The sequence below is a fragment of the Crotalus tigris genome, unplaced genomic scaffold, assembly GCF_016545835.1.
Source record: "Crotalus tigris isolate CLP2741 ecotype Arizona unplaced genomic scaffold, ASM1654583v1 scf7180000019276.598803, whole genome shotgun sequence".
NCBI lineage: Eukaryota > Metazoa > Chordata > Lepidosauria > Squamata > Viperidae > Crotalus > Crotalus tigris.
This window is the reverse complement of record NW_024097468.1, coordinates 461,440-477,496: the sequence shown is the minus strand read 5'-3', so window position 1 is coordinate 477,496 and position 16,057 is coordinate 461,440. Positions and strand designations below refer to the sequence as shown.

At 44.5% G+C, this 16,057-nt stretch overlaps 1 protein-coding gene across 4 annotated transcripts in view; it reads left to right on the top strand.

Annotated features, from left to right (window-relative positions):
• Positions 1-16,057, top strand: part of CNTFR (ciliary neurotrophic factor receptor) — a 215,328-nt gene that overhangs the window by 92,171 nt on the left and 107,100 nt on the right. For all 4 annotated transcript variants that reach the window (XM_039361481.1, XM_039361480.1, XM_039361479.1 and 1 more), the window contains exon 3: positions 11,447-11,677. In XM_039361481.1, the coding sequence (XP_039217415.1) occupies positions 11,447-11,677 (231 nt within the window). The remainder of the gene's footprint in view (positions 1-11,446; positions 11,678-16,057) is intronic.

Here is a 16,057-nt window from a genome sequence, read left to right as displayed (position 1 = left end):
CTGGAGAGTTCACAAGGTTAATGCTGTATGGAATGAAACTATGGCTGAATCTGGATGTTCTGCTTCGAATACCACGAAGTCTCTCCTCCCAGAAGGTAACAAGGAGAACAGGTCGTGAAGAGGATGTGAAGTATACCAGACAATCTTGCGGGCCCTGCTCAAGCAACGCTTCTGTGCTATGTCCTGGATGGGAGGGAGGGAACAGCCAATAATCTTTTCTGCTGTCCTCACCACTCTCTGCACCGCCTTCCTGTCTGAAGAGGGATGCCTCCAAACCAGGCTGTGATGCTGTATGACAGGATGCTCTCGATCGTCCCCCTGTGGAAAGTGGTCAGGACAGGGGAAGGAAGATGTGCTTTTCTCATGCGACACAGAAAATGCAGGTGCTGCTGTGCCCGCCTCACCAGTGTCTTGCTGTTGAGAGACCAAGCCAGCCTATTCATTAGCTGCACACCCAGGAATTTGATGCTGGTAAATTTTGGGTCGTAAAATTGAGGTCGTAAGTCGAGGACTGCCTGTAGAGCAGACCCAACAGCTGCAGAAAGAAAAAAGGGGTGGAAGCAGATCAGTCTGCTCTAACAATGGGGTCAGGCAGTTCCCCCCCCCTTCTGTAGGACGGGGCCATGTTTCCATGCCAAGGACTTGTTCCTGAAATACAGCAGGGTTGAGGGTCCTTTGATGTGGTTTCCTAACGTTCCTTCAGCGATGATCAATTATCAGACATTCTAAGATTGCTTGGATAAGTGGTTCCAGCCCTGGATGCAGACAGAATGTGAGCCACTTGACGCGGAGACAACTTAAGGCAGCCTCAAACTGAGGGTTGTTTAGCCCAGGCTTAGAATCAGGCTTAACCGTATAAGCTGGGGAGGTGCATGTGTTCAAAAGAGAGCAAAACAAAAGAGAAGAACAGAGTTGGAAGGGACCTTGGAGGTCTTCTAGTCCAACCCCTGCTCAAGCAGGAGACCCTAGACCAGTGATGGCGAATTTTTTAGAGACCAAGTGCCCAAAAACTGGCCCTGCCCCGCTCTATCCCCCTGCCCCGCCCCTGCTCCGCCCCCCTAATCCCCCACCCCGCCTGCTCGCAGGGCCACTCACAGCCTCCAGGGCCCGCCGCAGATCGCCCAGGCAGCCCAGCAGCGCCATGGCAGCCATGCCCTCTGCCCACGCCCTGCAGCATCAACTGAGCAATGGGGCATGAGGACAGAGTCTTGTCTACGCTGCCTGGCTGCCATGTCCTTGGCTGCCCTGCTTCATGTGGGCCATGTTCGAGGGCAACTCCCCTTCAGGGGGCTGCTAGTGAGGGGGTCACGGGGGGAGGCAAGGCTGGGGCAACGGCACATGTGCCCACAGAGAGGGCTCCGAGTGCCGCCTCTGGCACCCGTGCCATAGGTTCGCCACCACTGCCCTAGACCATTTCAAACAAATAGTTGTCCAACCTCTTCTAAAATCCTCCAGTTTTTCCACTGATTTATTATTCTTAATTCCAGGAATTGCTTCTCTCCTTGATTAGTTTCCACCCGTTGCTTCTTGTCCTGCCTTCAGGTGCTTTGGAGAATAGGTGCACCCCCCCCCTCCTCTTCTTTATGGCAGCCCCTCAAAGATTGGAAGGCTGCTATCATGTCCCCCCTGTTCCTTCTCTCCATTAAACTAGATCCTGTACCCCATTCCTCTCTGAACTTGATTGCTTTCAGATGCTTGGGGCTACAATAGCCATTATCTCTAGCAGGAGCACCTTTAGGAGAGAGGGATGACAAGATATAGGCTTGAAAATAGAAGAGACTTTGATTTGAATGGCCCAGCAGGATCAGAGAATCCTAGGGCCGGAAGGGACCTCGTAGGTCTTCTAGTCCAACCCCCTGTCCAAGGCAGCAGTCCTTGTAAAATCCCAGACAAATTGGTGTCCAATCTTTTCTTGAAAACCTCCAGCGATGGAGCACCCACAACTCCATTGATTAATTGGATCCTCCAATCTTATGGCCTCCCAATGTGTTGGGACTACAATTCCCAACATTCTTAGTCAGCATGGGTGAGCAAAACCATTGCCCTGTGAGTTGCATGTTGTATATATATATATGTTGCATGTGATGTCAGCCTTTTGACATAGAGTGGAGAGCAGTGGAGTGCGAGTGGAGTGGAGTGGAAGGGGAGAGGAGAGGATAATAGAATACAGAATAGAATAGAATAAATAGAATAGGATACGATACAATACGATAGAATACAGAACAGGATAGGATAGAATATAGGATAGGATAGGATAGGATAGGATAGGATAGGATAGGATAGGATAATAATAATAATAGTAAAGTTGGAAGGAACCTTGGAGGTCATCTAGTCCAACCCCCTGCTCAGGCAGGAAACCCTATACCATTTCGGACAAATGGCTGTCCAGTCTCTTCTTAAAAACTTCCAGTGTTGGAGCATTCAATGCTTCTGGAGGCAGGTTGTTCCACTGGTTAATTGTTCTAACTGTCAGGAAGTTTCTCCTTAGTTCTAGGTTGCTTCTCTCCTTGATTAGTTTCCATCTGTTGCTTCTTGTCCTGCCTTCAAGCGCTTTGGAAAATAGCTTGACTCCCTCTTCTTTGGGGCAGCCCCTGAGATATTGGAAGGCTGCTATCATGTCACTCCTCGTCCTTCTCTTCATTAAACTAGACATACCCAATTCCAGCACCCGTTCCTTATATGCTTTAGCCTCCAGTCCCCTAATCATCTTTGTTGGATAGGATAAGATAGGATAGGATTTCTTTATTTGGCCAAGTGTGATTAGACACACAAGTATTTTGTCTCTGGTACAGAAGCTCTCAGTGTACAGGCAAAACAACAAAAATAATAATAGCTTATATTGAGCAACAATATCTGTAACACCATCAAACATCCACATCTGCCTGTCTCAAGTCTTTGGAAAGGAGTCGATAGGTAGACAAAAATGTCAAATCCAGTCAGAACATCTGGCTGTCTGTGCGATGATCGATAATAATACCAATAAAAGGAAGAAGTAAAGAAGATAATTAAAAGGATAGATATTAATACACAGCCATAGTGTATGGGTTAATATATATACATATTAGACAGAACTGGGAGAATTGTAAGGTCACATTAACAGAATCTTGCAAATCTGAAAGTCTGTCTCCCCATCCTTTTTACAGCCCCCCCCCCAAAAAAACCCTAAAGAATGTCTCTTCTGAGTCTCTTCCCCTGTCCAGGTTCCTGCTATTGGCTAAGCTGCCTTTTATCTGACCGTTGGTTGCCTCTCCTTGCCCTGCTGGCCAAGATCGTTTCCACGTTCCATTACACATGAGTGCAAATACTTAATCTAGAAAAGTGCAATTATTGAATTGCCCATCATTTCATTTCCAGTTTGGAAGTCTCAGAAGTGGGGAGGTTTCTGGGCCACATTCCTATATTTAAGGAATCCATCAGATCTTGAAAGCAGATGGTTCTCACCCAGGTGTAAATTCAGCTCAGAAGCAAGTTGAGTCAAAAGCCTTTTGTCTCTTGACACAAAGAGGGAGAGGAAAGATATCCCAGTATGCCAGTTCAAACACCAGCTCCCCTTCTGGGAAAGGTTGAGTGGCAGGGTGGGGGGTAATTGTCATGTTAGAGAGAGGATCAGCTGTTTCAAAACTGTGTCTTCCCCAAAAGGGAGGGGAGACCATTATATGGACTGCGAGGGAAAGCTGCCAGCTAAAATCTGCCTGGATTTTCTTAGAAAGGATGAAATCCATTGTCAGACGTAAAGTCTTCATCCTGGTTCATCCAAGCCGGGAATAAATAAGCAACATGACGACTGCTTTGGGAAGATGGTTACAGTTTATTGAAGAAGCAGAAAGACGGGTTCTTGCAGGAAAGAGCAGAGGAGAGAAAGACTGAGCACATGGGCAGTAGGTTTTTATACCCTCTCTAGCTTTTTGTTTGGAATAGTTTCCTGCTCCTGTGGCATGAACTTTGAGGCTATTTCCTGTGTCACGTATTCTGACCTGAGCCTAGGTGTGCCCCTCTGGTATACCTGATGGTGAGGGAAGTTAGCCCAGAGAAGGAAATATTAAAAAGGGCAGAAAAATATATTTTTCCTCAAAAGGATTTTTTAAAACCAAACCTGGCCCCAAATCTATCTCTCTGCCCCAAGCAAGAGCTAGCCCCATACAAAGGCAGATGTAAAACCATCAGAAAGTTGAAGCCAGAGCACTCAAGAAGACAAAGAGAAAATCTGCATTCCCCACCCAAACTCTAGGAGTCATTAGCCCCATCACCTGTGAAGCAGGATATGATAATAGGATTAAACCACAGATATCAAGGCCTAGACAATAGCCTCAAGGTTCATGCCACAGGAACAGGAAACTATTCCAAACAAGGCTAGAGGGGATATAAAAACCTACTGCCCATGTTCTCAATTCCTCTTTCCTCTCCTCTGCTCTTTCTTGCAAGGACCATCTTTCTGCTTCAATAAACTGTAACCTTCTTCCCAAAGCAGTCGCCATGTTGCTTATTTATTCCCGGCTTGGATGAACCAGGATGAAGACTTACTTCTGACAATGGTAATGGATTTGTCCTATTATGTCCCAAAAGTCATATCCTGGTTCCCTGGTGATGGGGCTAATGACTCCTAGAGTTTGGGTGGGATATGCAGATTTTAAGTCCCTTTGTTTTCTTGAGTTCCCTGGCTCCAGATGGTTTTACATCTGCATTTGTATAGGGCTGGCTCCTGCTTGGGGACAGAGAGATTTGAGGGCAGGTTTCTGCTTTTTAAAAAATGCTTTTAAAAATCCTTTTGGAGAAAAATATATTTTCCTGCCCTTTTACTATTTCCTTCTCTGGGGGGGGGGGCTCTGACTTCCCACACTATAATAACAGAGTTGGAAGGGATCTTAGAGGTCTTCTAGTCCAACCCACTGCTCAAGCAGGAGACTCTATTCTGCACAAATGACTGTCCAATTTCTTCTTTAAAAACTCAAGGAAGTTGAAGTCCACAAGTCTTAAAGTTGCCAAGTTTGAAGACCCCTGTTTATTTTATTTTTTAAAAAAGATTTTATTGAGTACAAGGGGAAAAAAGGATTAAAAACATTGAACATGGTAAATCGTCTTTGACTGACATCTCAGTCCATATTGTACATTAATTACATATAATATATCTATATGCAACTATACATTTCTGTCTCTATCTTAACTTATCTCTTTACTGTGACCTCCATTTTTTTCCCTCCATCTATAAAATGTATTCCATATTCGATAAAATTCTGTTTCTTCCTGATTTTTTAATCTTTTAGTTATCCTATCTAGTTTTGCACAATACATAATTTTCTTTATTAGTGCTTCCCCACTCGGTACTTCCATTGCTTTCCACTTTTGAGCAAATAATAGCCTTGCCGCCATAACCATGTGAATAATTAAATATGTGTCTTCTTTATTTACATTTTCCTCTAGTATTCCTAATAGTAATGTCTCAGGTTTGTATTGAATGTTTTGCCTAGTCATTTCTATTGCCCAATCCCAGACCATACGCCAGTACATCTGTGCTTCTCTACATGTCCACCATACATGAAAAAAGATGCCCTTTTCTTTTTTACATTTCCAACACACAGATGAATATCCGTTATACATTTTGGCTAATCTGGCCTGGGGGAGATGCCATCTGTAAACCATCTTATACAGGTTTTCTTTATATGATGTCGTCAATGTGATTTTGTTCTTTCTCTCCCATACTTGCTGCCATTGATCCATATTTATATTATATTCTAGATCTATTGCCCATGTCACCATTGTTTCTTTAACCTGCTCCTCATATAGCTTATATTCCAACAGGTGTTTATAAATATTCTTTATTTGTTTTTTCTCCGGGCCTAGCAGTATTTTATCTAATCCCGTATCCTGTCTGTTAATACCCCATTCTTGCTTATCCTTCATGTATCTTGCTTGTATCTGGAGATAAGACCACCATTCCATGTCTATTCCTTGTTGTTTTAGCTCTTGTTTTTGTTTTAAATAACCTTCTTCTGTCAGGATGTCTTTATATATAATAGCTTTGTCTTTCCTATACAGATTGGGATATGTGACTGCCTCCAATGGCGATAGCCAAGCCGGAATCTTTGTGTAATATTGACGTTTAACTATATTCCAGCTTTTTATTAATTCTTGCTGGACCTTATGTCTTAAAAAATATTGGTGGTTTCTGCTTTGCCCCATCCATATGTGAGCAGGCCAACCCTGCTGGAGGTCATAACCCTCTAAATGTAAACATCTTTTATTTTCTAAGGTTATCCAGTCTCTAATCCATGTTAGGGCCACTGCTTGGTAATATAGCTCCCAATCTGGGAAACCTAAACTTCCCCTCTCTTTGGTATCCTGTAATGCCTTTAATTTTATTCTTGCCTTCTTACCGGACCACACAAATTCTAAGGTTAATTTATTCAGCTCCTTGAAAAATTTCTTGTCTAATTGAATTGGGATATTATGAAGCAGGAAAATCATTTTAGGTAAGATGTTCATTTTCACTGCAGCAATTCTTCCAAGTAATGAGAGATGTAAATTTTTCCAACGGGAAGACCCCTGTTTATGATGGTCTACAGTTCCCATGATTACCCATCAATACATCATGATTGACAGTGGAATTCCTTTTAGCTTAATGACAGGGGGTCAGACCCCAAACAAGGAATGAACAGGAAATGCATTTCTCTCTTCCTCTCCATCTTCCTCCCTACTTTGCTCAACTGATCTGCCATTAAGCTGCTTTGATGTGCTTGTAAATTGAGCAAGCAAAATCAATCGAGCAAGATCATAGTTTCCTGGCTGGGTCTAACGAGGGGGGAGGGGGAAGGAGGAGGAGGCGGCAGGCTTGTAGTTTGTGAATTTCTTCATGTCTGTTGTGTTGCATTTGGCTGAGTTGAACCGAAGATTGTAACGCATCTCCCCATCACAAACAGCACATTCAGTGAATGTGTCCTGAAAAACTATGATCTGTTCTGTCTGACAGCAGCAGGCATGGGGGGGGGGGACTTCTCCAGGGCTCCACAGGTCAAATGCAGCTTTAAAGGGACCAGGTTTGATGGTCACCTAAAGATGGTTGGGGACAACCTGCCTGACAGTCATAGGTTTGCTTTGTTGGAGAGAGGCAACAAAGATGATTAGGGAATGGGGGGGGGGCTAAAATGTGTGAAGAACGATTGCAGGAATTGACTACGGCTAGTTTAATGAAAAGGACTAGGGGTGACATGATAGCAGTGTTCCAGTATTTGAGGGGCTGCCATGAAGAAGAGGGGGATCAACCTGTTCTCCGAAGCACTTGAAGGCAGGACAAGAAGCAACGGATGGAAACTAATGAAGAAGAGAACCAACCTAGAACTAAGGAGAAATTTCCTAACAGAACTATTAATCAGTGGATTAATCAAAAGGTGTGGGTGCTCCATCACTGGAGGTTTTCAAGAAGAGACTGGACAGCCATTTGTCTGAAATGGTGCAGGGTCTCCTGCTTGAGGTTGGACTAGAAGACCTCCAAGGTCCCTTCCAGCTGTTATTCATTAATTAATCAGTGGAATGGCTTGACTCCAGATGTTGTGGGTGGTCCATCATTGGAGGTTTTCAATAAGAGACTGGACAACCATTTATCTGAAATGGTATAGTTCTCCTGCTTGAGTGGGGGTTGGACTAGAAGACACACACACACACACACACACACACACATACACAGAGTCCCTGACAATTCTGTTATTCTGCAAGAATCAGTCCAGGTTCAACTGTGGGTCAAATGAAAAATCCTATCCCTGGATGGTTCTGAGCTCTCTTCCTTGTCGTTCTGGTCAAAATTCCTTTGTAGTGGCTGCGTAGCTGGATCAAGTCCCCAGTTGGCAGCAGCTTCAGGGAAGGATACAGATTTATTAGTTGTTGAGATAAACACCCCACACCAGGAAAGAATCAACACAGCCTTTGTCAGAAAGAGAGATCATGCTTGCCATACGGACGGAATTCTGCTGCAGGTCAACAAAAGCACATAAGTAAAGGTTATTCAGAGGCGACCATCTGCCCCCCCCCCCCCATCTCTATCTGTGTGTTTTACAGGATCAGAAAAGTGTGGAGTCCTACGAGAGAAACTGGCTAATCTTGTCCAACTTGTCATCAGAAAGGATGTGTTAAAGCAGGGGTGTCCAGGGTTGAAACGAGGGGTCCTTGGTGATTCCTGAACTTGGTTGTTTCCTTGCAAATGTTTCATGACCCTGCTAGCACTGATGGTGTTGCCTAGTTTGGGCGATAGCAGGCTTATATACCACTTCATAGTGCCTTACAGCCCCCTCTAAGCAGTTTACAGAGTCAGCACATTGCCCCCAACAATCTGGGTCCTCTGACCTCAGAAGGATGGAGTCAACCGTGAACCAGTCAGGATCAAACTTCTGGCAGTCAGCAGAGTTTGCCTGCAATGCTGCATTCTAAACACTGTGCCAACAGGGCTATCTATCTATCGATCGATCGATCGATCGATCTATCTATCTACCTACCTACCTATTTACCTACTTACCTACTTACATCTATCGATCGATCGATCTATCTACCTACCTACCTACCTACCTACCTACTTACCTACTTACATCTATCTATCTATCTATCTATCTATCTATCTATCTATCTATCTATCTATCCATCATCTCTCTCTCTGTCTATCCATCTATCTTGTCTGTCTATCTGTCTATTTATTTATCCATCATCTCTCTCTGTCCATCTATCTATCTATCTATCCATCCATCCATCCATCCATCCATCTATCATCTATCTATAGACTTATATACTGCTCCATAGTGCTTTGCAGCCCTCTCTAAGTGGTTTACAGAGTCAGCCCCTTGCTCCCAACAATCTGAGCCCTCATTTTACCAACCTTGGAAGGATGGAAGGCTGAATCAACCTTGAGCTGGTCAGGTTCGAACTACTGACATTTGGCAGAATTAGTCTGCAATATGGCACTCTAATCTAGCCACTGCACCATCATGAAAGTGTCTGCAAGAAAACCACCAAGTTCAGAGAGCACCAAGGACGCAACAGTCCTCCTCCTCCTCCTCCTCCTCCTCCTCCTCCCTACAAATCTCTCACCCTTTTAGCACTGATAAAATTATGTAGTTGGGTAATGAAAACGTCTTCAAGAAAACAGCCCAGCTCAGAGAGCATCCAAATTCCTGAGAAAAATAATCATAATCAGAGATCAGATGTGCAAAGTTAGACAGGAATTTCAGAACAGCTTCTCAGAGTCCCACGACCTGCAAGTGGCAAAAATCAACCTGATTGCAACAAACAAAAACTGGTCTCCTAAAATAAAGCATCACTTAGAGACCCACACACACACACCCCTTGCAGTTTTTCACAGGTGAAGAAATACACAAAACTCTGAACAATGGCTTTACCTTACCTCTTGATGTTTCTCTCCCCCCCATTGGTGGTTTGTAGTTCACTGAAATGCAGGACAGGAGGGTGGAGGGGATCTCAATCCTGGACTTGGGTTGAACTCAAATGTGGCCTTTGGTTGGCTGGCTAGGGACATCCCAGCAAAATCCAGCTAAGATCAGAACAGGAAAAGTTGGAAAGCAGAATTCAAAACGTGTTTTGATGTGGCCGATTTAAAACTTGGTTGATGTGCTTTGTTGTTGTTGTTGTTAGTTGCGAAGTCGTGTCCGACCCATCACAACCCCATGGACAATGTTCCTCCAGGCCTTCCTGTCCTCTACCATCTTCTGGAGGCCATTTAAGCTCAGGCCTACTGCTTCAGTGACTCCATCCAGCCACCTCATTCTCTGTCGTCCCTTTCTTCTCTTGCCCTCCATCTTTCCCAGAATCAGGCTCTTCTCAAGTGAGTCCTTCCTTCTCATTAGGTGGCCAAAGTACCTGAGTTTCAACTTCAGGATCTGGCCTTCTAAAGAGTAGTCGGGGTTGATCTCCTCTAGGACTGACCGGTTTGATCGCCTTAGCAGTCCAGGGGACTCACAGGACCAGAGTTCAAAGGCCTCAATTCTTTGGCACTCAGCCTTTCTTATGGTCCAGGTTGATATGATTACTCCATATCAATTTCATGATTTATCAGGAGAATTTAATATAAACCTGGTTAACGTGTGACCATTAAGAGTTACAACGGCACTGAGAAAATTTATGGCTATTTTTTCACATGATTAAAATTCGGAGACTTGGCAACTGACTCCTATTTATGACAGGTGCAGTGTCCTAAGGTCATATGACCCCCTTTTGCAACCTTCTGACAGCAAAGTCAAGTGGTTAATATGATTACCCCCCCCCCCAATCAATTGCATGATTTATCAGGGGTTTTTTTATTATGCTTATTTTTTTTTCTGGCATCCAACCAGAGTTAGATTTATCTGATGTTTGGGTCATTTTGTAATAATAACAACAACAACAACAACAACAACAATAATAAAGTTGGAAGGGACCTTGGAGGTCATCTAGTCCAACCCCCTGCTCAGGAAGGAAACCCTATACCATTTCGGACAAATGGCTGTCCAGTCTCTTCTTAAAAACTTCCAGTGTTGGAGCATTCACAGCTTCTGGAGGCAGGTTGTTCCATTGGTTAATTGTTCTAACTGTCAGGAAGTTTCTCCTTAGTTCTAGGTTGCTTCTCTCCTTGATTAGTTTCCATCTGTTGCTTTTTGTCCTGCCTTCTGGTGCTTTGGGGAATAGCTTGACTCCCTCTTCTTTATGTAGCCCCTGAGATATTGGAACACTGCTATCATGTCCCCCCTCGTCCTTCTCTTCATTAAACTAGACATACCCAATTCCAGCAACTGTTCCTTATATGTTTTAGCCTCCAGTCCCCTAATCATCTTTGTTGCTCTTCTCTGCCCTCTTTCTAGAGTCTCAACATCTTTTTTACATTGTGGTGACCAAAACTGGATGCAATATTTCTTTTTTGTACACAATTTTTGTTGTTGTTACTGTTGGATTCCAAAGGTGCTTTTTCACAAGGCAACTGGACTTTCTTGTTTTTCTTTGAAGACATTTCGCTTCTCATCCAAGAAGATTCTTCTGCTCTGACTAGCTCCTTCCATTCCCCACCATCCGGTCAGAGCTGAAGAAGCTTCTTGGATGAGAAGTGAAACGTCTTCAGAAAAAAAACGAAAAAGTACAGTTGCCTCCTGAAAAAACACCTCTGGATAACTGTGATCTGGATGACAGGGAATCTCCACAGACATTAATGTTGGATGTATGTTTTTCTTTGTTTTGCATTTTATTCCTGTTGATAAAACATGATATAAAATAAAATAATAAAAATAAAATCATGATTTGCTCCTCTAATGCTGCAAGAAATTGTAGTGTAGCAACAGAGGCTGGAGAACGTCCTCCAGTTACATGTCGATTTTTGAATGTAGGAAACTCAAGACTTTCTGCTGTTGATGAACTAATAAGCCCATCTCCTCCCCACTGCCCCACTGAGATAAATATCTTATCTTTCCTTATCTTTCTACTCCAGAATCCCACGTCCACTACGCGCAGTTGGGGACCGATGTGACGATACCATGTAGCTCAGTAGACCAGGGGACGCCTGTCACCTGGACGGCCAACAGCACTGATCTGGATGCTTCCCATCTCAACGGCTCCCACCTTGTCCTTCGGAATGTGGACCTCTCCCACAACGGACAGTACTCTTGCTACGAGGGGTCTTCGTGGCACCTCAAAGATCGAGTCAACCTCAAAGTTGGAAGTAAGTACCGTGAGGTTCATACACAAGGGGGTTCTGTGCCAGCCTGGCTATTTGGGATTTGTGAAAAAAAAAAAACCTCAGCTGATGTTGTGCCTTCTTCAGTTGTTTTGCTGTTCATTATTATCTGAAGCTGAAACTCAAATACTTTGGCCACCTAATGAGAAGAGAGGGTTCATTGGCGAGGACCCTAATGTAGGGAAGGTTGGAAGGCAAAAAGAGAAGGAGACAGCAGAGGATGAAATGGTTGGATTGACGCAATGAACAAGAATTTGGGTAAACTCTGGGAGACTGTGGAAGATGGGTGGGCCTGGCGTGCTATGGTCCATGTGGGTCAGAGATGACTTAGTGACTCAACAACAATTATCACCTTCTTCATTCTCTACAGTAAAGAGCTATACTGTTTTTTAGAAAAGCAACTAACAAACTAGGTGCATAAATGTACTCAAAATCAGCACATTTGGACTGAGCTGAGATTGTGATAGCGGCAAATATCTGTAGCTCGGATGGAGGATGAGGGTGAAGGTTGATTCTCCAAGCTTCTGGGTTGGTTTCTGAATGTTTCATTACCAGGCTAGATAATATCTTCAGCGGAGTTTAGGGGATGTGAGTGTCGATGTTCTTCTGCTTATAAAGGCTTTGTGTGGCTAGTAGGTCTTGTGATGGGGAGGGGTGTCACATCAGGTATGGGCCGTGATGGGTCTAGTGATGGATCTTGTAATTCATCAGGGGTGAGTCACATCAGGTGAGGGTCTTGTGATGGGGAGGTCACATCAGGTGAAAGTCATTGAGAGATGAAATGCTGGTTCAGTAGAGGGGGATGGATCTTGTGGTGGGTCAGGTGAGGGTCTTGTAATGGGTCTTGTGATGGATCTTAATGGGTGATGGATGTTGTGGTGGGTCAGGTGAGGGTCTTGTGATGGGTCTTGTGATGGGATTGTAATGGGTCAAGTGGGGGTCATGTCAGGTGGGGGTCTTCTGATGGGTCTTGTGAGGGTTCTGGTGATGGGTCAGGTATGGGTCTTGTGATGGTGAGGTCACATCAGGTGAAAGTCATTGAGAGATGAAGTGCTGGTTGCAGGGGAGGAGGATGGATCTTGTGGGTCAGGTGTGGATCATGTCAGGTGTGGGTCTTCTGATGGGTCTTGTGAGGGATCTGGTAATGGGTCAGGTGTGGATCATGTCAGGTGAGGGTCTTGTGATGGGTCATGATGGATCAGGTGTGGGTCATGTCAGGTGAGGGTCTTTTGATGGGTCTTGTGAGGGTTCTGGTGATGGGTCAGGTATGGGTCATGTCAGGTGGTGGTCTTGGGATAGGAGGTCACATCAGGTGAGAGTCATTGAGACATGAAGTGCTGGTTGCAGAGTAGGGGGAGTTGCATGGGTTGGTTGAGGGTTGGTGCCCTCACTGTTGGTTGTTTGGTAGATTTGAATTCTGAGGGGTTCATAGACTGATTGTAGGTCGATGTGTCTATTGCTTGTGGAGAGCCATGCTTCAGAATAATAGAATCACAGAAGGGACCTTGGAGGTATTCTAGTCCAACCCTCTGCTCAGGCAGGAAGCCCTATACCATTTCAGACAAATGGCTGTCCAATCTCTTCTTAAAAGCCTCCAGTGACAGGGCACCCACAACCTCTGGAGGCAAATTGTTCCACTGGTTGATTGTTCTCACTGACAGGAAATTTCTCCTTAGTTCTAGGTTGCTTCTCTCCTTGATTAGTTTCCATCCGTTGCTTCTTCTCCTGCCTTCCAGTGCTTTGAAGAATAGGTTCACCCCCCCTCTTCTTTGTGACAGCCCCTTAGATATTAGAAGATGGCCCCTAGTCCTTCTCTTCATTAAACTAGACATACCCAATTCCTGCAACCGTTCTTCATATATTTTAGCTTCCAGTCCCCTGATAATCTTTGTTGCTCTTCTCTGGACTTTTTCCAGAGTCTCAACATCTTTCTTACATCGTGGCAGCCAAACCTGGATGCAGTATTCCAAGTGTGGTCTTACCAAGGCTTTATAAAGTTGTACTAACATTTCACATGATCTTCATTCTATCCCTCTCTTAATGCAGCCTGGGACTGTGATGGCTTTTTTGGCAGCTATAGCTTCGATAAACGCGCATGCGTGGCAGATGATAGTGTGGCTGATGACTCTTGTATTGCTGAGCTGAGATTGTTGAATTGGTTTGAGGACCTACCGTATGAGGTAGATGAAGAGCCTCCAGGATAGGGGCCCTGAGGCTCTTTTCAGGCCTAGATGGGACTGAGATTAAGAATGTGAATCCTGGTCTGCTTGGCTGGGCCAGCATTGGGGTCCCTGGATGGTGCCCTGTTGATGAACTGCAGAGATGATGTTGTTGACCTGGAGAAAGTCAGGTGCCACACCCTTCCAGGATCTGTGTTTTCAGAGTCCAGGCTGGTTGGGGTCAAGGTGGTCCACTGTGATGTCTTGGAAGTAATTGCAAGATTACAGGAAGTCCTCAATTTACGATCACAAGTGAGCCCAAAATTTCCGTTGCTAAGCAAGACAGTTGTTAAGTGAGTTTTGCCCCATTTTACCACCTTTCTTGCCACAATTGTTAAAGGAATCACTGCAGTGGTTAAGTTAGTAACAGGGTTGTAAAATGAATCTGGCTTCCCCATTGACTTTGCTTGTCAGAAAGTCACAAGGAGGGATCATGTAACTCTGGAACACTGAAGAAGACCAAGATGCTTCGGCAGAACCGAAGCAGCTTCTTGGATATGAAGCAAAATGATTTCAAAAAAAAAAAAAAGCAAAGTCCAGTTGCCTTTTGAAAAAGCACCTTTGGGACTGATAGTGACCTCTTCATGGCCCAATTTTGACCATCTGCTGGTTAGATTGTTGGGCACCTGGTTTTAGGTTGTTGTTGGTTAAGGCCACGTCTCTCTGTCATAAAAGGACATCAATCCAAGATCTGGTTATGGAAAAACAACATTTGGCTTTCTGGATGCTTTTCCATTTTGTCTGCCACGAAACACACAGAGGAGACCTTAAAACAGTGGTTCTCAACCTGTGGGTCGGGACCCCATTTGGGGTCGAACGACCATTTCACGGGGGTCGCCAAACAACACAGTCTGCCATTTTTTTCCCCCGTTTCTTTAGCTGTGCTACTCCCTTTTATTCTATTGGCTTTTGAAAGCCAATAGAATAGACTCTCTTGAATAGAGTCTAATTCTATTGGCTTTCAAAAGCCAATAGGAATTGTCCAGGCTGTCTCTGCCCCGCTGAGCTCGCCAAAAGTCCCATTCTGCCAACGGTGCTGCACCAGTTGAGTAGTCCTCGACTTACGACCGTTTGAGTAGTCCTTGACTTATGACCGGTTGGGGGTCATGGCTTTAAAAAGGTTGAGAACCACTGCCTTAAAACATCCCATCATTTCCTGTATCTCTGTTTAAAAACTGGAATGACTGTTATTGTTTGATAGGGGAAACTGAATTTGCTATTTCCCAGGGATCCTATCTGCATCCAGCAATGTCTCTCTTTTGATTTCGTCAGCCAGATAAGTAGAGAACTTCATTTCTTGTCACTGTTATTTGCTTCCCTGCCTCCGACACCCTTTGGGAAAATATCTGTTTCAAAAAGCCACATTTTCTGCAATGAAAATAGATGCAAAGAATTAATCCGGCTTCTTCGCAGTTTCCTTACTCTTTATTTGTATTCCTGAGCAGCAATATTCCTTTTGTCCATCTTGTTTTCCTAGTTCAGGGGTAGGCAACCTTGGCTCTTTTATGACTTGTGGACTTCAACTCCTAGAATTCCTATGTCAGCATGGCTGACTCAGGAATTCTGGGAATTGAAGTCCACAAGTCATAAAAGACCCAAGGTTGCTTACCCCTGTCCTAGTTGGTTGGCTGCATGAGATGTAAGATAGCAGATAACAACTTGACTAGTCCAGAAGAACACTAGACGGCAGCATAGAGTTCATTTTCTGTGTCCCTTTGCTGCCATCTAGTGGTCATCTGGATTTTGCAGCCTATATTTGGGCAGTTATAGCCCAAAGGTTTTGCCTCTAACCCAGTGGTTCTCAACCTTTTTAATGCCGCGACCCCCAACCGGTCGTAAATCGAGGACTACTCAGCCGGTCGTAAGTCGAGGACTACTCAACTGGTGCAGCACCGTTTGCAGAATGGGACTTTTGGCAGGCTCAGCAGGGCAGAGACAGCCTGGACAATTCCTATTGGCTTTTGAAAGCCAATAGAATTAGAGTCTATTCTATTGGCTTTCAAAAGCCAATAGAATAAAAGAGAGTAACACAGCTAAGGAAGAGGGGGGAAAATGGCGGACTGCATTGTTTGGCGACCCCCGTGAAATGGTCGTTCGATCCCAAATGGGGTCCTGACCCACAGGTTGAGAACCACTGCTCTAACCC